The sequence below is a fragment of the Equus przewalskii genome, chromosome 10, assembly GCF_037783145.1.
Source record: "Equus przewalskii isolate Varuska chromosome 10, EquPr2, whole genome shotgun sequence".
Lineage (NCBI taxonomy): Eukaryota > Metazoa > Chordata > Mammalia > Perissodactyla > Equidae > Equus > Equus przewalskii.
In genome coordinates, this window is record NC_091840.1 from 17,140,098 (window position 1) to 17,164,302 (window position 24,205).

The 24,205-nt window shown below is 34.3% G+C and overlaps 1 protein-coding gene across 1 annotated transcript in view; it reads right to left on the reverse strand.

The window, feature by feature from the left end:
- Positions 1-24,205, reverse strand: part of EFCAB3 (EF-hand calcium binding domain 3) — a 494,329-nt gene that overhangs the window by 450,202 nt on the left and 19,922 nt on the right. Inside the window, exons 5-10 of the mRNA XM_070561747.1 lie at positions 22,633-22,763; positions 21,778-21,860; positions 19,724-19,867; positions 13,971-14,045; positions 9,767-9,910; positions 5,218-5,289 (exon numbers count right to left, since the gene is read on the reverse strand). Of these exons, the coding sequence (XP_070417848.1) occupies positions 5,218-5,289; positions 9,767-9,910; positions 13,971-14,045; positions 19,724-19,867; positions 21,778-21,860; positions 22,633-22,763 (649 nt within the window). The remainder of the gene's footprint in view (positions 1-5,217; positions 5,290-9,766; positions 9,911-13,970; positions 14,046-19,723; positions 19,868-21,777; positions 21,861-22,632; positions 22,764-24,205) is intronic.

A 24,205-nucleotide genomic window follows, 5' to 3' on the forward strand; every position in this document is an offset into this window, starting at 1 on the left:
CACCTGGAAATATTTTTTTAATAATTTATTTTTTAATTGACATATAACATTGTATTAGTTTTAGGTGTAAATAGTCTGGAAATCTTTAAAAAATGGTAACATGGATCTTTAAATGCTACCTATCAAAAAGAAATAGGCTAGTGAATGGGTAAAAAAATGAAGCCTTTGACATTTCTTCTTCTTTTTTTTTTTGAGGAAGTTATGCCCTGAGCTAACATCCGCTGCCAATCCTCCTCTTTTTTGCTGATGAAGACTGGCCCTGAGCTAACATCCATGCCCATCTTCCTCTACTTTATATGTGGGTTGGCTACCACAGCATGGCTTGACAAGAGGCGCATAGGTCTGCACCCGGGATCTGAACCAGCAAACCCCGGGCCGCCGAAGCAGAACATGTGAACTTAACCACTGCATCACTGGGCCAGCTCCTGACATTTCTTCTCTAGGCCAAGACATCATAATAGGGACCAACTTTACCCTCCAGCCTTAAACAACTAAAAAATTGGACAAGATATATGAAAAAGTACAGTTTTCAGACATTGGACAACAGGCAGCACAGGACAGTAAGCAAAAGAACAGGAGAAAGAGTGTTATATAGAACAAACATTTGAAGTTATAATGACAAAAACGATTTCCAAATTTGGCAAAAGACAGATTGAAGAAGCTCAGTAAATCCCAACAAGATAAACAAAAAAATCCACTCCCAAACCTAAAAACTAAAGACAAAAAAGTGGCCAGACCCATTGCCAAGTGGTTAAAGTTCCATGCACTCTGCTTCGGTGGCCCAGGTTCATAGGTTTGGATCCCTGGTGTGGACCTACTCTACTTGTCAGCCATGCAGTGGAGGCATCCCACATACAAAATAGAGGAATTTTGGCGCAGATGTTAGCTCAGGGCTAATCTTCCTCAAGCAAAAAGAAGAGGACTGGCAACAGATGTTAGCTCAGGCTGAATCTTCCTCACACAAAAAAGAAAATATCTTGAAAGCAACCAGATAAAAACAACACATTTTATAATTTAAATAACATCAGATTTATCATCAGAAATTGTGGAAGCCAGATAAAAGGAACAACATTTTTAAAGTGCAGAAAGAAAATAACTGTCAAGCCAGAATCCTAAATTCAATGAAACCATCCTTCAGGAATTATAGAAAATAAAGATATTCTTGGATGAAGAAAAATTAAGGTAATTCATTTTTAGTAGATCTGCTCTTAAAAAAAATTTACTAAAAGAAGTTCTTCATACAGGGTGGAAATCATACCCAAAAGACATCTGGGCAGTCAAGAATGAAGGAAAAGAAATAACGAACAGCAAAGCTGTGGTTAAACACAATATGCTATTCTTCTCCTCTTGAAAGTTTAAAATATGTTTGATTATTGAAAGCAAAACTTATAAACATTGTCTGATGGCATTTTCACCGTATGTAGTGGTAATACATAAGAAAATCACAAGATAAAGGTGGAGTGGTAAAGAGACTTATGTAATGGTAAAATTTCTATATTCCACTTGAAGTGGTAAAATATTTCTTTTAGTACACTGCAAAAGGTTAAGCACATATATTGTAATCCTTAGAACAACCACTGAAGAAATGCAGAAATATAGTGAAAATACATATAGATAAATTTTAAAAGAATAATAAAAAACGTTCAAAAAAACCAAAAGAAGGCAGAAAATGGTTGAAAAACAGAGGAACAAATAGAAAAAATAATAATAACATGGTATACCTTTATCTGAACATATAGGTAATTACATTAAATATAAAGGGTCTAAACACTCCAACTAAAAGATATGAGAATGAATACAAAAACATCATCCAACTCTATGTGCTTTACAAAATACTTCAAATATGATAATATAGGAAGATTAAAAGTAAAAGGAATGAAAATATACACCATGTAAACACCAATCAAAAGAAAACTGGAGTGCTTATATTAATATCAGAAAAAGCAAACTTCAGAGCAAGGAAAATTACCAATGATTACATACATATTACACAAAGATAAAAGAGTCACTTCATCAAGAAGATGTAACTATCCTAAATGTGAATGCAACTAACAACAGAAATTCAAAATGCATGAACCAAAAACTGAAAGGAGAACTAGACAAATACACAATTACATTTGGAGACAATGCTCCTTTCTCAGTAATAGAACTAGAAGAAAGTCACCAAAGACACACAAGAAATAAAATGACATAATGATTAGAATTACGCATGAGAGTAGGTATGTGATTATCAGTAATATCTATATAGCAAAAGAAAAATGAATGAAAAACTTTTATACCAGAGAGAAAGTTAGAATTCAAAATAAACTTTGAAACTTTCAGGTAATGCTGGCAAATTGATCAGCCTTCAAAAACCCCATTAAAACTAAAGGAATTTTTTAAACATCATAAGTCCATAATAGCAAAAAGAACATGAAAAGAAACAATTGCAATAAAATTTTGAAAGTTGGCAAGCTGATGAACTTAGTAGACCTAAAAATGATGAATCCTAAGCCAGAATGGGGAAAGTCAAGAAGCAATCCAATTCATAACACAAAACCTCCAAATTCTCAAAAATTAGTGGTGTTTAGATGCCTGTGAAATTGAGGTTAAAAGTAAAGCTAAAAATAAAGGATTGGTTAAAAGTCCATTTAAGTAGTAATTAGATACCTAGATTCCCTTCACATAGCCAGATACTGACCTTCTCCTACCCCAGTAGAAGACTGACAATTCATTAGAGAAGGTTAAACACACAGTCTCTGGATTAGGGAATACTAAACACAATAGAGGGTAGGGGTATTATATGAAGAATGAGGAGGAAGGGTTACACGACTATTACCACTAAATAATGGGAACTCTAGTCCTTTTGTCTCATTAAACATCTGGAACTCTGGTAAAAACAAATTATCCTCCAGGAAACATATTAGAAGCTTCTTCTTTGAACGCTCTAACCATCTTGAAAGGGAAAAAGTCCTAAAGATAGTGCTATGAAGGGTCTTCTAGGAAAATGGCCCAGCTAGATCACCCTATAATAGCATGGTTTCTTGACCTCAGCAGTATTGGCATTTGGGGACAGATAATTCTTTATTGAGAGGTGCTGTCTGGTGCATTGTAGGCCATTTAGAAGCATCTCTGGCCTCTAATCACTTGATGCCAATAACACAGGTTGTGATGACCAAAAATGTCTCCGTGTTGCCAAATGTTCCTGGAGGTGGGGGGCGGGGGGAGTGGAGTCCCAAAATCACCTCTAGTTAAGAACTACTACCCTACAGTATTCAGCTGATACTCAACTAGTTTCACCCTTAGTCTCAGAGCTTCCAAACAGCTTTTTAGTTCACCATTCTCAATTATGAGCCGACAATCAAAGATCACCATACAGTTGAGGAATGCCTCTAAGATGAAAAGCAAACAATCAGAGGAAAATAACTTGGAGGAAGCAGAGTATGAATGAAAAAGAAAATTTTAAAAACGTTATCAATTTCCTTAGTGCAACAGAAGATACTATGTCCATGGAAAAACAGGAATGTCCATGAAATAAAAAGATGCTATAATAAAATGATACTCAGAGGGGAAAAAAGTTCTTGGAAATCAAAAAACTACAAATGAAAAACTAAATAGAAGAGTTGGAAGATAAAGTTAAGAAATCTCCCAGAAAGCAGAACAAAGAGGCAAGAGAAAAAGATTTTTAAAAAAAGAGAGAGAGAATCAGTTCAGCATATCAAATATCCAAATAATAAGTGTTCCAGAGAGAAGAGAAAAATAGAGGAAAGGAAATCATCAACAAATTGTTTTACTTTCCCAGAATCAAAGGACACTGAGCCCAGTACAATTGTGAAGAAACCTATTTCAAGGTACATCATGAAATTTCAGAACACTAGATGCAAAGAAAACATTCAATAAGCTTGCAAAGACAAAAATCAGTTACATACAAAGGGTCAGGAATCAGAAGAACTTTGGACTTTGACAAACACTGAAAATTAGAAAATCCAAAGTTCTGAGGGAAAATTATTTCCAATCTAGAATTCTATATTCAGTCAAACTATCAATCAAACATGAGGCCAGAGTCTAATAGAGGATGAGAGAAGTGAAAAGTCTCCAGAATGTTAAGAGAGATCCCAGGATGAGAGCCGAACAGGAGATGTGGAGGGCAACAATCCACATTGAAGAATATCAGAACACTAAGGAAGATTTCTTTAAGAAGACAAAACTGAGAAAATACCTGATGCACCCAAACTTATGGAGAGGATATTTAGACAGCAGGCAGAGTTTGGGGTTGGATCAATAATAAACATACTTTTCAAAAACCAAGCAAATAAATAAAGAAGACAATTATCAATTCAAAAACGAAAAAAATTGCACAAAGAAAGAAAGTAACCACAAGATACTATATGGCTCAGCATTAAACATATTAATATAAACACTGAATTAAAATTAATCAAGTTACCATATAACTTTATTGGGGGATGGATAGGTATGGGGGAAGACAGGTATAGGAAGTAGATGTGGTGGGGACAGGGAAGATGAAACAGAACTAAATCTTTACTTTCCATAGCAGGAAGTTTACCGCATCTACCCAAAATTTTAGAAATCAACAAGTAACAATATAAACATGCTATTTAGAGTCATGAAGATAAGTATCAAGTAATCAGCTAAAACATTTAAAATGTGCCTCTGGAGAAGCTGAGGGGAGGATCAAGCAAGAGATTGTTTTTTCATAGCAAGCTTTATAGAACCACACAATTCTTAAAACTATGTACATAGATAATCTTGACTTAATGATATTTGGACAAATGAGAGAAAGAGTAAGGAGTGACATGATGTGCAGTAGGAAGAGATCAAAAACAATGTACTTAATGAAGAAAAACTAAACTAAATAAAGAATGATAGCGAAGAACATACTAAAATGTTTTAAATGATAGATGTCAGGATATCAGAATGACCCACAAATTGCAAATTAAATATTATCTTTTTTTGTGTTACGATTGTGTTTTAAAGTTGGCTCTAGATAGTAAAATATTAAGGGAAAGATATATCTCAAAATAGAAAAATGAGATAGTCATTATATAATCAATACTGATTAGGTATATTTAGGGTATTACATTAAATTTTTATGTCCCTCATTTAAAAGTTAGAGAAAAGGGTTCAGAGAAGGTTTTCAAAACCTGTATGATAAAACTATAAATTAGGATTTAATTTATTTATAAACAAAACGAGCTATCGCAACAAGAGCTCACTTACAAACATCCTCATACTGTTGCTGTAGTTCACCCAAAGTAAATATAATATCTCCAATATTCACCATGTGGTTATCTGTAATAAAAAGAATAAGTTCAAATACTGTCTTTCCTTTTGAACATAAATATAGCTGCCATCTTATTCTAATATGAAAACAAGACAGAAATGTGTAGAAGTAGGAAGAGAGGGCCAGCTGCTAAAAGTTTTTAATAATATCTGGAATTGTATTAATAACTCATTACACACTGAAACACTAAACTAAAACTACCATTTTTTTCTCCTTAACAAAAGAATTTCCCATCAAAAGAAATCATTCACATTTTAAGCCTCAAAGCTCAAATATTTTATTCATTTAACAAACACTTTTTTGAGAGTTTATTATACGTAGTATTTCAAATATTTACCTTTTTTTTCCTCACTGGATTGTGAGCTCCTCAAGAGCAGAGGATGTGTCTGTCATTTGTTTCCCCAATGCCTAGCAAACTATCTACTTCCTATCACTTAAAAACGATTTTTGAATGAACGAAATATACTGAAGGCTGTAAAGAACAATGCAATATCTATGTTGTAAATAGCAGAAAAACCACTTACTCACCTTCTACATGCCCAGCACTCTCATAATTATAACTTCCTACCATTCCTGCCCCTGCCCCTGCCTAAGACCATTTTCTTCTTGGACAATGCGTGACAGAGGATGGGTCCATATGCAGTGACCTTGAATAATGTCATTCCAATTGGGCACAGAGGTAGAAAATGGTTTTCCCAATAGTTCTTGCCTCCAAATGTTTGACTTTGCTTGCCATTCAAGGTTAAAAAAAACTGGGAGTTGATTTACCTATCTATAAAAATACTGGATTTGTTCTTCAGTCTATTCATAATAAATCAACTGTTCAATTATATGCATCAGTGAAGACAGAAAAAAGATGCAAGTTTTTAAAGTACCTTCTGAGTCAAAGAAGGATTATACATAGCATAGTTTTGGTGTAAGGCAAGTTTGATTCACTCTGATTCTTTGAAAATTGGTAAGCTATGCCAGGTACAATCCTTTAACTTGCCACAAAGCAAACACGTACTTGACCGAATCAAAGAAGTGCTAGACCAAATTGATGCTCAGTTGTCTTCTGATTAGGAACTGCTTCCTATATTCTGGTTTCTTATTTCCTTGGCATTTATCCTCATTCTGTTCTTGATTATGATTCTAACACCTCCCATAGGCTCCCCAGAGAATTCCTGACACTTATTGTAGTCTGATTCCATGTCCCAAGTTCTTAGATCATAGCTTAAGTTCTAAAATAACCCAAGCCCTCAGCCCTCACATCCTTGGACTTAATCACTGAAAAGTAATCTATAGACCATACATACATTAATCCAGAGGAGAAGGCCATATTGTTTTTATCTGTTCTCCACTTAGAAAACTCCCTTCTCTGGACAGAGGTCCAACATCAACCAATGAGAATGCAGTAGCCAACCACTTATACAGATTCACTAGCTCTTGCTCAAAATTTATTCCTTGCTTCTAGGCAATAATAGATATCTATCATAAAATTCTCAAACAAATATTACCTATTTAAATAGTCCCAGGTAGCCAGAGAACCATTCCAGAATCTAAAATTACTATTTTGGCCCCTATCTGGCTTATCAAAACCTTAACTAATGATTCCTGGTTGAGACTGATGCAACCAATATGGTTATAGGTACCATCTATTTCATAAGGGAAGCTCAAAACAGCCTCCTACTCTTATATATGTAATTCTGGAGGAAATTCAACCTGGAAAATACAACCACCTAGTGTGAGAAAAAAAATTATTCTAATCATCAAGGTCATATTCAAGGCAACATTACTTTGAAGGTGTTAAGTAACCATTAACACTACATTTCTATAATCTTCAGATAGGCCCACAATATCAAAAGCCTCCTCTAGTAAAAATTGTACTAGTCACTACTTTTCATCCAGTTCAACTTCCAGATCACTAATCTCCATGAGAGAAAAACTACTGCACCAATATCCTATTTCAGAAACCAAAATACCTGACACTCCCAGAAATGCCATCAAGTGCTTTTTCATATTCCTCTTGCCATATCTTAATGAAACAAACGCTTATTGAACTTTCCTGAAAATTCCAATAGCATAATTCTTCCCTCTTCATTATGAACACTTATAAAGATGAACATATTCTCCACCTGTCATCTCTACTCCGAAAAACCAACCTGGGTGACCCATATCTGTTGGCATTCTGGAGCTGTCCTTTCCTCTACTATTTAAATAAAATAGCTCAGACTCCAGACCATATGCTAAATGAACATAAATCAATACTCTCTCCAGAAATGATTTTTCTAGTCAAAAGACAAGGGTATTCTTTATGAGAAATTTTGCCTTAAGTTGCAGCCAGCCTATTAATATGACAAAATGAAGAAATCTTGTTCTCTCTGATCAGAGGAGGTGTAATAAGGAGTAAGAATTACTAATTCATTCAATAGATATTTGTTGAGCAGTTAATATATGCCAAAACCACTGTGATAGGTACTCAGGATACAATATTGAGCAAAAGTAGATATGATATCTTCTCTCCTGGTGCTTAGTCTTATATAAGATACAGATTTTAATAAAACAATTAAAAATACAAATTGCAACTGTGATTAATGCTGTAAGAGTGTATAATATGAGAATTTGACACAGTCAGAGAGGTCAGGGAAATATCTCTAAAGAATAGTTGAGTTTAGATTTAAAGTATACGTAGGAATTAACTGAGAGAAAAGGAATGCTCCAGGAAAAAAAAAGAACATGTGCAATGGCTATGGCAGGAGAGGGCATGGTATATAGTTGAAAACTCTCAGAGAGTGAGGGGGAAATGTGATCTGAGATAAAGCTGAAGATCTGGGTAAATGCCAGACACTGCCTTGTACACAACATTAAAGGGTTCTTTATCCCAAGAGGTATTATTAGATTTTATGCAAGGAGGGTAACATGATCAGATGTGTTGGGAAAAGATTGTTCTCGCTACAGCATAAAGAGGGAAGAGGGATAAGACTGGATACGGGTAGACCTGTTAGGATGAGCTCCAAATGGTCCTAAGGAAAGGTTATGGTAACTTGGACTAAGGTAGTAATGCTGGAAAATAGAAAGATTTAAGAGATACCTAGGAGTTTAAAACAACAGTACTTCATAATGATTGCATGAGGACAACAGAGTTGTCAAGGATGGTTCTCAGGTTTCTGTTTCACATTACTTGACCCTGTTCTAGGTGCCAAACACAGTGACAAATGTTTATATTTAATTCCTACAATTCTATGAAATTAGCATCATTTGTCCAATCTATCTCCCCAAATAAATCAGGAGACCTGGAAGCCCAAACCAGAATTCCATAAGCCAAAAAGCAAGGTGCTGCAGTAGTTTCATATATGATTTTTGTTCCTTCTGGTAGAGCATGCCCTAAAGGCTATTTAATAATATGTCTTGAGATTAGTCCTTAAAGATTTCTATTTTATAGACACCTTCATGCCCCAGTACATCTCTCCACTCCTGTCTACCACCCCAGAGCCCACCATAAATGACTACATGGTAGAACTCCATGATGCCTGGTTCTATCTCCAGGCCACATTTCAGCAACCAAAGGCCCACTACAAAGCCATCACTAAGAAATGACAAAAAACAGTGGAAGTCCACTGGAAAAGATGCCATGTCTAATTATTTTCCTGCGTATTTATACTAACTATTCCCTCAGTCCAAAATATCATTTTTACCCTTCACTATCACCTTCAACAAACTAACCCTTACTGATTCTTCAAGATTTAGCTCAGACATCATCTCCTCTGAATCTCTTTCCCTGGTGCTTCCAGTATGCACTAGCAGCCTATATACACCCTATAACAGTACTTGCTGCACAACGTTCAGTTTACTTGACTCTTTTCACACTAGAATGTGAGCTCCTTCAGAACAAGAAGTGTGTTTTAGTCATCTGTATATCACTCAACATAATTCCAGGCACAATAAATATTAAATTATTGACTATCTGACTCATTAAGTGAATGGATAAATCAATTAATCAACTACTGATCAATCCGTTATTATAGGACATCCCCTAGTCACATGTAAACATGTAGTGCAAAACACTTGGCTAAATATATTTATAATGTTTAAAGAAATCTACATTTTGCAGAGAGTAACTGAATAGCATAGAAAGATTCTGTAATCAAAGCTACATAATAAAGTTGAAAATTCAAGAAACTTAGGTCTCCTAACTTGTGGAGCCAATGCTCTTGACACTACAGAAACTACCTCTCCACAAAGATAAGAAATGATTATTGGAAAAGAGAGATAAGGTTGCAGAGAAAAAAAAATCCATTTTTCTCTTAGACTTTTACCAAACATACCAAAATATAACAATTTTAGAAATTTCTTTTTAATTTTTCCACACTATCTCTTACCACAGACATCAGTAAGCAGTGTTGATAGCAAAAGGCAAGAAACAAGAAGGAAAAGAAGAAGTAAAGGATGAATCAGAAAATTAATATCCAAGAAAGATATACAGACATATCAATTCAAACAACTCACTGTCAATATTAGCATGTTTCATCACTTCCTGCAAAGTTTCAGGGGTTACAGGGATATCCATGCTATCCAAAACAGCAGCCACTTCATCAACCGCAACTCGACCACCTTTTATCCCACAGAAAATCTTCAAAGCACCCTTGAATGCTGCAAAAAAAACAATAAAGAAATTAATGTATCATGAGAATCAGTAGCCTTTCTTGAAGCTGATTGTACGTTAATAACCTACCAGGAGAAAATAACTTTACATAGGCATAGGGTTTTCTAAAAATTTACCTGCAAGCAGGCATTTGCCCAATTCTGGCCACATTCCCAGTATAAAATGTAATTTTTGTTATTATTACTACTAATATAATATTATAAATAATAGCTTTTATTTATTGAACGCTATTTGTGTGCCAGGCACTGTGCTAAAATCTATGGGTTACCTCATTCGATTATCAATATAGGCCCATAATATAGAAATTATCATTATTCCTACATTACAGATAAGAAAACTAAGGCTTAGAAAGTCCCTTTTGATTACACGGCTAGTAAATGGAAAAGCCAGAATTCTAATCTAGTAGTCTTACTTCAGAATGCTTGCTATTAATCATTATACTATACTCACCTCTTAGCTAAAACTTTTAACTAAAACAATTTCTTACCAGTGGTATAATCTATAATAGCAAGGCAGCTTAATCCAAAATTTGGGGGGAGTCATTAAGTGCTTAAAAATGTAATTTAGAAAAGATAGCATAAAAGAGAAAAGAATGGTGTAGATACAAAATTTATCTTCAGATTTTTTTTATCATACTACAAAGAGTTTGGCAATGGTTTAACTATTATTAAAAGGTCTTCTATTTCTCCATAGAAACTTCATATTCTTAAGCTAATAGTCCTTAGTATCGAAAATGAATTGGAAAGAACATGGTTAGAAGAACATACTCATATTAATGAAGAGAATTTTTCCCCAAAAAATGTCTTTCTTAAAATTTAAACATTGATACCTGTGTCCAAATGCTAAATATGAATGCTCCTCAGACCACTGCATCCCTTAATTTATCTTGATAAGGAAACACAATTCCAGAAAGCAAATCACTTTATAGTCAGACTAGATTTTCTTGGAATTAGGATACAATAAGCATAATTATCCATAAGTCCTTAGATAAGCAGTCAAAGAGGAAGAATTGAGAACGATTTATTCATTCAATCAGCAGTTATTGATCAAGTAAGCAAAGGTGGCAGAGGAAGGACCTCTGAGAACCCTTTCCTCCATAAAAAGCAATGAGAACACTGGAAAAAGTTGTCAGAATCAACTTTTTTCAAAACTCTGGAAATCAAACAAAGGCTTATAGCAATCCAAGGAGTGTTTTTTTCCAAGAAAAAAATGACTGAATCTCACTAAGAACAGTGAGCTTGTGGCATGTTAACTTGCTATATTCCCATCTCCCCATCCCAACCTCCCAGGAACCTTGAAAACAAGAGCCTACAATCATGAGGAAAACTAGCAGCCTGACAGCCATTGGAGAAGAATGAGGCTGCAACTTCTTCAAAGCCCCATTCCCTGAGAACTGTCATCAATAGACCTGTCTGATGGTTCCCAGGAAGATCCTACTTGCAAAGCTATCTTTATTTGACCTAACTCAAAGCTTGCCCAGTGCAAACAGCCTTTTCCCTGGGAGCATTCACCAAAACCAATCAGAGGCAATTGTTTAACAGACAACTGCTTGAAGTGGTAGATAATGGTTGGAGCAAACAATAGGCTAACAAACAAGCTTAAAAGGAAAACCTGGAAAATGAGACATCCATAAGGACTTTGAAAAGCCTCAACACATGCCTGGGAATCTAGATGGCCACACACACGGGTAGGGCCGTATACATGCTTGGGAAGGTCCTAAACTCTCACCTCTGGCTTATTTTGAGGATATACACAAGCAGGAAGTGAAGACTAAGGCTGAGTTAAAAACTATCTATCTGGATGTTCAAGGAATGCCCTAATGCACACACAGAGTCCTACGGATTCTCCTCTGCCTGATAATCGATAACTCATTTTGCCTTACAAAGGCATCATAAAGATCCATACAAACATATAAATATAATATATAATATAAAAATAAATATACATATAAAATATAAAAATATAAGAAAAGTTAGGGGCCGGCTCGGTGGCGTAGCGGTTAAGTTCGCGTGCTCCACTTCAGCAGCTTGGGTTCACAGGTTCAAATCCCAGGCATGGACCTACACATCGCTTATCAAGCCACACTGTGGCAGGAGTCCCACATATAAAACAGAGGAAGATGGGCACAGATGTTAGCTCAGGGCCAATCTTCCTCAGCAAAAAAGAGGAGGATTGGTGGCAGATGTTAGCTCACGGCTAATCTTCCTCAAAAAAAAAAAAGGGGAAAGTTATATTCATTGTGGAATTGTTTACAATAGTAAGATAATTAGGACCAATTAAAAATTCAATAATAAGGGAAAAGTTAAATAAACTATACTATATCTACATTTTTCAGATACTATGTAGCTGTTAAAAAGAAAAAAGCTGATCTATATCTACTGACACGGAAAACTTTCCAAGACATATTATTCAGTAAAAACAAACAAACAAACAAAAAACATGCTAGACAATAATGCATATAGCACAATCTCTCTCCCTTAAAGAAATTTCTATTTTTCCCTTTTATTTTCTGAAGGTTTCTTGATTCCCGACTGCACACTTTGGTCTTTTTACTAGCCTCAATGAGATCTAGGTCCTCTTCTTCTCCTCTGCCTACAAGTTGATAACTCATTTTGTCTTACAAAACATATATGGATAGATATAGATATTCATAATTGCATATAAAAATGGTTCTAAGGTCAACACTAAACTGTAACAATTTAGGATGGATTAAAGAGGGTCTTTCACATTTTTATACACATATTGCTTGGATATTTTATAAAAATAACATATTCAAGGATTATATGTGTTGTTTTAAAAGGAAAAAACGAAACTTAGGACTTCTTGATTGGTCTCAGGCCATATGGTCATAAACAGAAAATAAGGTCTAAATAGGAAACCAGGACTTGAAAAACCAAAGAATATATGGGAGTAAATAAGCTATCCTCAACTGTGGTTCAATAAGCAGGCAGTACTTAGCAGTCCAAACCCACATACAAATCTATAGTCAGGAAAAAGCTGTAAGTCAAAAACCAAGTAGACAAAGGAGAACTACGAAAAAACCAATGTCATAGAAGTTAATCAAAATGCCAAGTAGGAAGTAAGGAATTAAAAAAGAAAAAGCAAGCCAAGCGTCATATCTATATTCTTCATTGCTGCACATGGTAGGCATTTAATAGCACTTATTACATCAATGAATAAATAAACATTAAAGAGTTTTTCTTGCCTCTTGCTTGCTCTAGCAATATGAAGACTATCACATTCACATTCTAAGTAAATACAGTCTGGTTGATTATAAAAATACATAATCCCAAGGACTGATCATAGGAACTTGATCTTGCCTAATGGAAAAACCAAAGAACTGCTAAAATTAGGTCATGAACACTAGAAATCTCAGACTTTTGGAAACACTATTTCTGTTATTAACATGAATAGTCCTTCCAACAACTTTCTTTACAATTTATATGTAGTGTAAACTAAAAGTTATTAGGAGACCCATCAGCATCTGAAATTTTTAGGGAGAAATACAAGTAGATTCCAGACAGTGAAGAAAGTACTGTTAAGGGTAGAAAAGAAAACAGACGTGTGACCAACAAAGAATTAAAAAGCACATGAACAGAGGCAAGGAAGCAAGAATAAAATTGGCATGTATGGAGATTTACGGGAGCATGAGGTTCTTGCCTGGGAAAAGCAAGCAAAATTATGAAGAGGTAAGGACATCAAACATAGAGTTTGGACTAGATTCATTTGATAATAGGAAGAGCATCTAAATTTTTGAGTAGGAAAATGACATGACAAAAATTGTCTTTTAAGAAAATTAGTCTAGCAGCCATGTGCAGAAAAAAAGTGGAGACTGGAGATAGAAAATTAGGATGCCATGGCAGTGATCCAAGTTTTGTAATGCCTTTTATGAAATAACTCATGTCTAATTTTTCTCAACCTAGACTACTGGGGAAACAAGGAGTTAACAGATTCTGAAAAAAACATAAATTCATAAAACTACTCACTCTAAAATCAGTTACTATCAAAATAATTCTCTTCTATAATTTTGAAAAATCATCTTTTTACCTGGATCCTGAGAGACCAAATAACAAACATCATTCACAGCCTTAAGGAAATCTGAAAAATCCAGCATTCCATTAACTATGAGAATGGTTCAGAAACAAAAGGAAAAAAACTCCATCAGCAAACTTAGAGTAAACTCGCTGAGAACATAAGACAAAAATGCAAACTAAAGATGTGAATAGAATTAACTGATATTAGAATACCATAGTCTACACACAAAAGCAGTCAAAATTAGAATTCAATATAGAATGTAAAAAAGAAAACTTATCAGAAAAATATTTACATATTATAATTATATAGTAAATGGTGTTGCAGCAATAATGATGATATAGACTAGAATTGGAGATACTACAGTGCTCTTTGCTCAAGGCTCTCATTTTTATATTTGTAATTAGGTGTAGAAAATACATTCAACTTGCCAATTTTACATACATAATGGTTTTACCTTAAAAAGATAAGGCTGATTTCACCATGTTCTAGAAAAGCCCTCTATACCAGTGGTTTTGGGGGATATTATGAATCCAGTTGAGACTCTAATGAAAGCTCTGCCTCATACCACTACAACTCTCCTCTCTCTCCTTCTCTCTCATCACATACACACACACACACAATGCATTGAAACAAATGCACAAAATATTGCACAATATTAAACCAATTCTTACCCAAAAATATCATCTCATTTTTTCAAGCAAAAAGTAATGGCTATTTCTTAAAAGAAAAAAAAGAAACCTAAATTGTACACATGAAAATTTCAGTAAGAAGTTTTTGTCTGGCTTGAATGAGAAGTTGAAATTATGGAGTGGTTTTTTGCATGATATTGCACAGGTCCTCTCTGATAGGTACTAGAGCTGAAAATCCAGACTTACAAAGTGTGCCAAAGCAGAGAATCAGGGCTCTTAAATCTCATTTTCTAGATAAGCATAGATCTGTGTCAAAGAACATCTGAATTTTTCAAGAATCTTCGAGTTAAATAACTATGAAGTCATTTCCCTCTTGTCATTAAGTAAATGAGGCCAACTTGGAAGAGTTTACATCAATGTTATCTATCTCTAGAAGAAAATGATTACAAATCCACATTCAAATTTAACGTCATCTGACCAAAGTAACCTATAAAAGAACACTTCAGTGCTTCCAGTGGCCTGTGGCTTCTACCTGCAGAAAAACTGACAAAACTTGGTTGTTCTCATTTACAAACCACAAAAGCACTTTCTCCAGTATTGAGAAAGTTTGTCAAATTGTTTGCCTCAAAACATCTTTTTCAGTGTAACAACCTGAGAGTGGTTTCTCCTTTCCTTCAAAAACAATGAAACATCTATACAAATTTCAATCAACTACTTTGACTTGTTTTCTGACTTCTATGCAACCTTGGGTTAGGAAAAAATCTTTTAGATAAAACATCAAAAGCACAATCCATAAAAGCAAAAAATTATAGACTAGACTTCATCAAAAGTATAAACTTATGCTTTTCAAAAGACATTCTCAAAAGAATAAAAAAACAAGCACCTGCTAACCACATATCCAATAAAGGACTTGCATTCAGGATATATAAAGAACATTCAAAATGCAAGAATAAGAACACAAACAATTTTTTTAATGGGCAGGAGATATACAGATAACAAATAAGCACATAAAAATGTCTTCAACATCATTTGATCATTCAGGAAATGCAAATTAAAACCACAATGAGATAATATCATACATCTACTAGAATGGCTACAGTTTTTGAAGGCTGACCAATTTCAGGATTGGGAAGGATGAGGAGCAACTGAAACTCTCATATATTGCTTGTGGCAATGCCTAATATATGACCCAATCATTCTACCACTAGGTATTTACCCAAGATAAATGAAAGCATAAGACCACACAAAGACACAAAAATGAATGTTTATACCAGCTTTGTTTGTAATACCCCAAAAATGGAAACAACCCAAACGTCCATCAATTAGTGAATAGATAAACAAATTATGATATATCCATATAATAGAATACTATTCAGCAATAAAAAGGAATGAACTATTGATACACATAAAAGCACTGATGAATCTCAAGCCATTATGGAGGTTCTTCAAAAAAATTTAAAAAGAGAACTACCATATCATCCAGCAACCCCACTTCTGGGTATATATCCAAAGGAAATAAAAGCACAATCTCAAAGAGATATCTACACAACGTTCATTGCAGCAGTATTCACAATAGCCAAGATATAGAAACAACCTAAGTTCCCGCTGATGGATGAATGGATTTAAAAAATGTGATACACACACACACTCACACACACACACACAGGAATATTATTCAGCCACAAAAAAGAAAATTCTGACATTTGCAACAACATGCATGAATTTAGAGGACATTATGCTAAGGGAAATAAGCCAGACACAGAAAGACAAATACTGTATGATCTCACTTATATGTAGAATCTAAAAATGTTGAACTGATAGAAGAAGAGAGTAAAATGGTGGTTGACAGGGACTGGTAGGGAGTGGTGGAAGTGGGGAGATGTTGGTCAAAGGATACAAACTTTACATATAAGATGAATAAGTTCCGGGAATCTAGTGTGCAGCCTGGTGACTACAGTTAATAACACTCTATTGTGTACTTGAGATTTGCCAAAAGAATAGATCTTAACTGTTCTCACCACACACAAAAAAAATGATAACTACGTGAGGTGATGGATGTGTTATTTAGTTTGACTGTGGTAATCATTTCACAATGTAAATGTAGAACAAATCATCACATTGTAGACCTCAAATGTAAACAATTTTTATTTGTCAATTATATCTCAATAAAACTGGAAAAAATAATGTAATTTGAGATAAATCACTTTCCTATGGGGATGTGCATACCCTTTGACCCGGATTTTTCATTTCTAGGAATCTATCCTATTGAAATATTTACACAAATGTGCAAGAACTGATTTAAAAGGACGTTCTTTGTAGCATTGTTTTTAATAGCAGAACTTTAGAGGCAACTTCACCATGAATCAGTAGGACACCAATTAAAACTTATATATACATATATAAAACAAAAGGACAGGAAGGATACCCAACAAATTATTAACAATGTTTACCACTAGGGAGTGTAGAGAAAGACTGGAGTGACGAGATAATTTTCATTTTGTAATTTATAAACCTCTGTAAGCTAAAAATATTACAACAAAAACAAACCTTTTCTTTAGGACACGTTCCATGCTCAGTTACTAAACTTTTTCTTGTATTTACATTTATTACCAAGATTTCAGTGTAGGGTTACATTATTTTCAATGTAAAAATTAATAACAAAGGTTTAAATTAACATATGTCATCTAAAATTGATTGTATGGCTTTGGAGTAGACGCTTCACCTTTCTATCCCTCTGTTTCCCCAACAGTAAATCCAGGTGACTGCAAGAGACAGTATGTAAAGGCCTGAATATCTAAAGTTTTAAATTTTGTTGCTTTGAATTTCTAATAACAATATTATCTAAAAGTCTTAAAAAGTTCACACTCTTTGACCTAGCAATTTCAATTTTAGTTATCTATCTTTGTCTGATAAGAGACAGAAAGAGAGAGAGAACACTGTTTCTAACAGCAAAAATATTAGAAGTAATATATACTTATATAGACTATTTGCTATACAGGTTAGTTTTTTTAAACAATTTGGTTTTTTTTTTAATTTGTTTTTTAATCTGTTCCATAGAATGACTCAAGCCATTTAAAAAGGCAATGCGGATCTACATTTACACAGAAAGTTGACTAGCATATCATATAAACAGAAAAAGGTAACAAAACTGTAAGCATATGAGTCCATATATGTTTTTTAAAATCATGTGTTCATGCATGTGTATATACCACAGTTATACACACACACAAATACACACTCATACACACACTTATAAGTGTATGCTTGGAAAAATCCTAGAAAAATAAATTTAAAAAAATACCAAAGTTTGGTTGTGGGCAAGGAGATTACACATGATTTTTACTTTACCCTTTATATTCTCCTGTGCTTTCAGAGAATAAAATTATTTCCACTTCGGAGAATTATTTTACTATAAATCTCAAAACAATCATGTCAAGAAAATTAACATATAATTCGCTAAGTATGTCAGAAAAAATAATTGTTTCTTAAGCTTTCTAAAAGTTACGTTTATATGTATTAATTTATTTTTATACCCTCAGAAAGCTGTCATATAGTAGATGCTCAAAAAATGTTGAGGTGACTTGGATAGATGGACAGATGGATACATGCACACTATTGCAACTTGCCGGTTACTACTAGATTGTTTAGTAATATTCTGTTGGTGGCCCATTTTGACTTCTAGGATTTTTCATCTACAAATTTTTTTATAGTAATAAATATACATCTTATAATTGAGCAGCTTGATGTTTTCAACCTTAGAGTACTACTTTATTTTATTTATTTATTTGTTTATTTGAGGAAGATTAGCCCTGAGCTAACATCTGCTGCCAATCCTCCTCTTTTTGCTGAGGAAGACCAGCCCTGAGCTAACATCCGTGCCCATCTTCCTCTACTTTATATGTGAGATGCCTGCCACAGCATGGCTTGCCAAACGGTGGTGACATGTCCGCACCCAGGATCCAAACCAGCGAACCCCGGGCCACCGAAATGGAACGTGTGAACTTAACCGCTGCCCCACCAGGCCGGCCCCTAGAGTACTACTTTCTATTTAGGTATACCAAATTTGTTTGATTTATTTTCTGACCACTCCTTCAACTTATCTCATTTTTATTCTAAACTTGTCTCCCTTCCTCAACAAGCTTGGAATGGTCTGTAAATGTAACGAGTTCTCTGTTATCTACTTTGATAAAGTCTCAAACACTAACTGCAAAAGAATAATTATTTTTCTAGGTATTTAAAAATGCAATTATTAGGATTTTGATTTCCATTTCCTTGCATACTGGTGATATTAAAAATATTCCTAGGGGCCAGCCAGTGGCACAGTGGTTAAGTTCACACATTCCGGTCCTCGGCGGCCCGGGGTTCGCTGGTTCAGATCCTGGGTGCAGACATGACACCACTTGGCAAAAGCCATGCTGTGGTAGGTGTCCCACGTAAAAAATAGAGGAAGATGGGCATGGTTGTTAGCTCAGGGCCAGTCTTCCTCAGCAAAAAGAGGAGGATTGGCAATAGTTAGCTCAGGGCTCATCTTCCTCAAAAAAGAAAAAAAAATTCCTAAATGATAATTGGCTATATGTGTTATCTTTCATGTGAAATACTTGTTCACGTGTCTTGCCTATTTTTCTATTTCATTGTTTGTCACTGACTTGTATGAATTCTTTCCACATTCTGAAAACTAATCCTTTGTCAGTTATGTGAATTGTAAATATCTTCAAGTTTGTAACTTGTCTTTCTACTTTAAGGTGCCTTTTGATAAATAAAAGTTCTTTTACTATAGTCAAACATACCAAATATATTAATCTCTTCTTTAAAACTCAAACTTTTTTTGCCTTATTTAAAAAATTTTCCCTATCCCATACCATTTCACACTCATGCAATTAGCAAAAAATTAAAAGCCTAAAAATACCAAATGTTTATAAAAGTATGTCATAATCCAATCTACTTATTAATCAATCCAATTATGTGTTCCTGAGGCCCAATCTTTTAGTACTTTATTGTTAATAAGCAAAAAACGATGTTTTTATAACATGTTTTAAAGCTTAGCTCTCCTATCATTTGTAATTAATCTGACCAACATATAATTTTTATATCCAAGTTTGTAGACCCTTAAACTAATAATGAAAACATAAAACTTACCATCAATATCAACAGTCTTTAGTGCCTTTCGCATTTCTGAATCACTTATAGAAATCTTCAAGATGCAATGGATCATTGGCAGATCATTCACATAAATCTTTCCACTTCTAATTTTACTAAAAATTTTACAGGCTTTCTGAAGCGCTGAATACACATAACAAAACAATTAATTAAAAGGAATAATTATCCTTACCTTAAAATCAATCTTGTGATTTCTTTAGGTATGTCTGGAGCCAATGACCTTTGAGTCTACAAATTTCCTAAAGAACTCTCAGAAAATCAGAAAAGTCATGCAAGCCTCATATAGGCAAAGGTTTCCACAGCTTTCCCTGGGAATGTTATATCCTTCTTCTGTGCTCTCATATCACTTAGTATGTATCTCAGTCAAAGCTCTTGGTATTGTGATTGCTTGCATGTGTCAATATCCTCACTAAACTGTCAGCTTCGAAGGGGCAAGACGTTTCATTCTTCTAGTTCTGATGTCTAATTCAGAATAGATTCTCAAAAAACGTCTGTTGAACTGAATTGGGTTTAGTTCAGTGGATGCTACACTTTTTTTTTTTTTTTCAGAAAAAGAGGCGATAGATGACAGTACTAAATACCATAGAAAGACTAAAAAATGGATAATAGTGACTTTAATAATAGGAGTTTTAGTAGAGTATTGGATGTAGAAACCAGATTTCAGTGAAATGAGAAGTAAGTAGAGTAATTAATGAAAAAAACTCTTTCGAAAAGCTTCTCTGAAAACCTAGAGTATAAAATTGACAAAGTAAAGTCCCTAAGGAGGCAGAAGAAAATCAAATCAAAGAAAAAGAGAACTGAAGGGATTAGTCTCATGAAAGGGAATCTTTTCCAATGAGACAACAGGGAAAGATGTGGACATTATTTATAGAAAAGTTTATAGGTAGGAATGGCAAGAAGTTAAGGAAGATTCTGCCAAACAGACTTTATTAACTCTCTATGAAAAAGCAAAGTCATCTCTTAAGAGTTAAAGGACTAGGTGATAGGATTGAGAATTTGAGGAGAGTCATGAAGGTTTGAAATAGACACAAAGGAAATAGGACAGGCATCTGATCGAAACACAAATGGAAGGGCCAGCCCGGTGGTGTAGTTGTTAAATTCATGCGCTCTGCATAGGCAGCCCTGGGTTTGCTGGTTTGGATCCCAGGCGTGGACCTAAACATCGCTCATCAAGCCATGCTGTGGCGGCATCCTATGTGCAAAATAGAGGAGATTTGTGGCTACTAGAGGCATGGGGTGGGGAGTGGGTGAACCGAATGAAGGTGGTAAAAAGGTACAAACTTCTAGTTATAAGATAAATAAGTACTAGGGACGTAATGTACGACAGGATGACTATAGTTAACATTGCTGTGTGGTACATTTGAAAGTTGCTAAGAGAGTAGAGCCTAACTTTTCATCACAAGGAAGAAGTTTTTTTTCTTTTTTATTTTATCCATATGATATGATGGATGTTAATTAAAATTATCGTGGTAGTCATTTCACATTATATGTAAGTCAAGACATTATACTGTATACCTTAAACTTGTACCATGTTGTATGTCAATTACATGTCAATAAAAGTGGGAAAAAAACACCTAATATGAAGACCACGGTTAAGGTAGAGAGGAAAAATATAAAAACTGACTCCAGAAATATAAATGAGAAGCCCAAGATATGGAGAGCTCAGTACCAAAAAAAATGAGGGATACTTTGAGCCTTAATATGAAGGTACCAAGGACTAAATTCCAGTAAAATCAGTGACTCTAGTGCTTACTAATTTATTCATATTATGTAAGATCCAGACTTTTTTCCAAAAAAAGTTTGAAATAGAATAAGCACATATGTTATATTTTGCCTATCTTACCAATTCAACTAAAGATATTTATGAATTAAATATCTACTTGCTTGCTCACAGATTGCAGTATTTGCCATGTCATATAACATTAGCTGATATCATAAGCCATTAGGAGTAAAGAAAGAAACACTAATTACTGAAACAATTCCTACAAAGCACACAATCAGGAAATTTGAGAAATTCTAGAACCTATTATTACCACTTAATTGTTGTGAGTGTAAGTGTCCATGAGGTACTTCATCATATAATGTATCGTAGAGGTTAGAAAGCCTTTCCTTTTTCCTGTCAAAGAGACAGCCACATTAGAAAGCAGCAAAAAAAAAATACACAAAATACATAAAATATTGATGTCATTTTGCCAAAACATTAGCAAGCCTATCAATAGCCTGAGATTCTCTAGTCTCTTACCCCATAAGAACCTTTCTGAAAGAACTGTCCAAGTGATAGTGAATTACATATTCTTCACTCGAGAATTCCCACCTTGTTTCTTTTAGATATTTCTCTATGGAGTAGAATTTACCCTCATCAGTAAGTATTGACCATGACCCACCATCCTTTGGCTGTGGTCCAATTTTTCGTGTTCTTAATTCAAGTCACAACAAATTTTACAGAAAGTTATTATAATAAGGCAAACAATAATATCTTTAAATAGCCAAAGAATCCCAGATCCCATAACCTGTTAATAAAAACATCTTGAAAATATGATTCATCTAATCCCATTGCATGTAAATAACTGAAATCATAGAATGCTAATGCTGGAAGAAATCTTAAGAGTCCATCTAGTACAAGATTCTTATACAGATGTGGAAACTGAAGCCCAGAGATAGAAAGTGAATTGTACAAGAGACTAAGCTAGCATGTGAGGTCAATCAGGACTCAACTCCAAGTCTTTCAATTCAACTCTTAGCACTACATCATCCTTACTAAGAACATTGTCTCTTAGTTTGCACAAACTATTTGGCATACTTTATGTGGAAGGGACAGATGATTCTGGAAAGAAAAATCTCAAATCTGAATACAACATATAAGGAATAGAATACAATGATTTAAATACCGAATAATTGAGGAAGATGTACAAAGGGGCAATAAAGTCTTGTGAATGCTGTACTGATTCGGCAACTTGCATAAAGAGTTTTCTTTCCTAGTCATCTTCTCCTTTGACAGCTTCGCAGAGGAAGAGGCAATCTAGAGCCAAATGCAAAAGTGTTGGTTCCTGAGATCACACTGGTAAACCAGCATTCTTGGTCAACAAACCTCTTAAAAGATAATTAATCACACCTAGGCTCCTCACTTAGCTATGCTTCTGATGTAAATCGCTTTTTGTAATTAAATTACAGTTTTACTTACTAAAATTTTAAATAAACTATACAATATTCTTTGAAAAGCCACATTTTTCTTAAGCATGCAATGAATCATCTCCTAACTAATATTGTGTCAATTTATAGTAATGGATTTTACAAAGTAGGGTAAAGCTATGGTATAGTGAAGACAAGACCACCAGACTCTAGGCTACATACACAGGCTTTGACTATATGAGCAAAATAATGTGTGGAGAACCAACACAGTTATTCAAATAATATAGGTAATTTTGCTTTAAACGATCCTTATGATTGATAAAATTATAATAACCACTGATAAGAAATTAACATTGCATGTATAAATGATTCAAAAGTAGCAAGCAGCTAGGTGGACAGAAAAGTGTCACTTTAGACCTAGAGTCTTGACTTTTAAAGATCACACAGGATGTAGAGAGAAAACTCTCAATCCATACATGGTTGATAGGAATTGGTACTGAGATCCCACATAGAGCCAAAATCTTCAAAAGGCAATATTCTCAGCAACAGTGGGCTAGAAAAAAGCTTATCCCTCAACAGAAGGAGTATGCAGAGTAAAATCTGTCTTCATCTCAGCTTCAGGTTGGAATGAAAAAAAAGGAGAGAGAAAAGAAAGAGTATTCTTCTTGATTAGTTATAACCATAGCTCTACCCACACATGAGTTTAGAACCAGAGGCAAATTCAAATTCTCTTGGAGGAGGACACTCTAAATCCAGACTCATCATGAGATTCCCACATATTTAGATCAACTATATAGGAAAGGATGAACAAAAAGTAGAAGTATCCAAGGACACAGGTTAATATGGGTGAGAATCAGACAAAACAACAAACAGAAGATTTAGATCCCCCAAAACGTCATATATTAGGTTTATCAGATATCAACCTTAAAACAACTATGGAACATGAGCAAAGAACAAGACACAAAGCAAATTTTAAGAAGAACCAGATAAAACTTTTAGAAGTAAAAAATACAAGCACTGAAATTAAAATCTCAATGGACAAGTTAAAATGCAGATTAGATTCTACTGGAGAAAGAAAAAGTAAATACAAAGTAGATGGAAGAAATTACCCAGAACAAAATAGAGAGAAATAGATGAAAAATATGAAGCAATGTTAAGGAACACAAAGAACAGAATAAGGTCTAATATACATCTGATAGAACATCCAAAAAGATACAATAAGGAGATTGAGAGAGAGGAAGTATTCTAAAAGATAATGGATTAGAATTTTCCAGAATTGAAAAAAGGCATGTATTCTCAGATTCAAGAAGCACAACAAATATCAAGACAGAG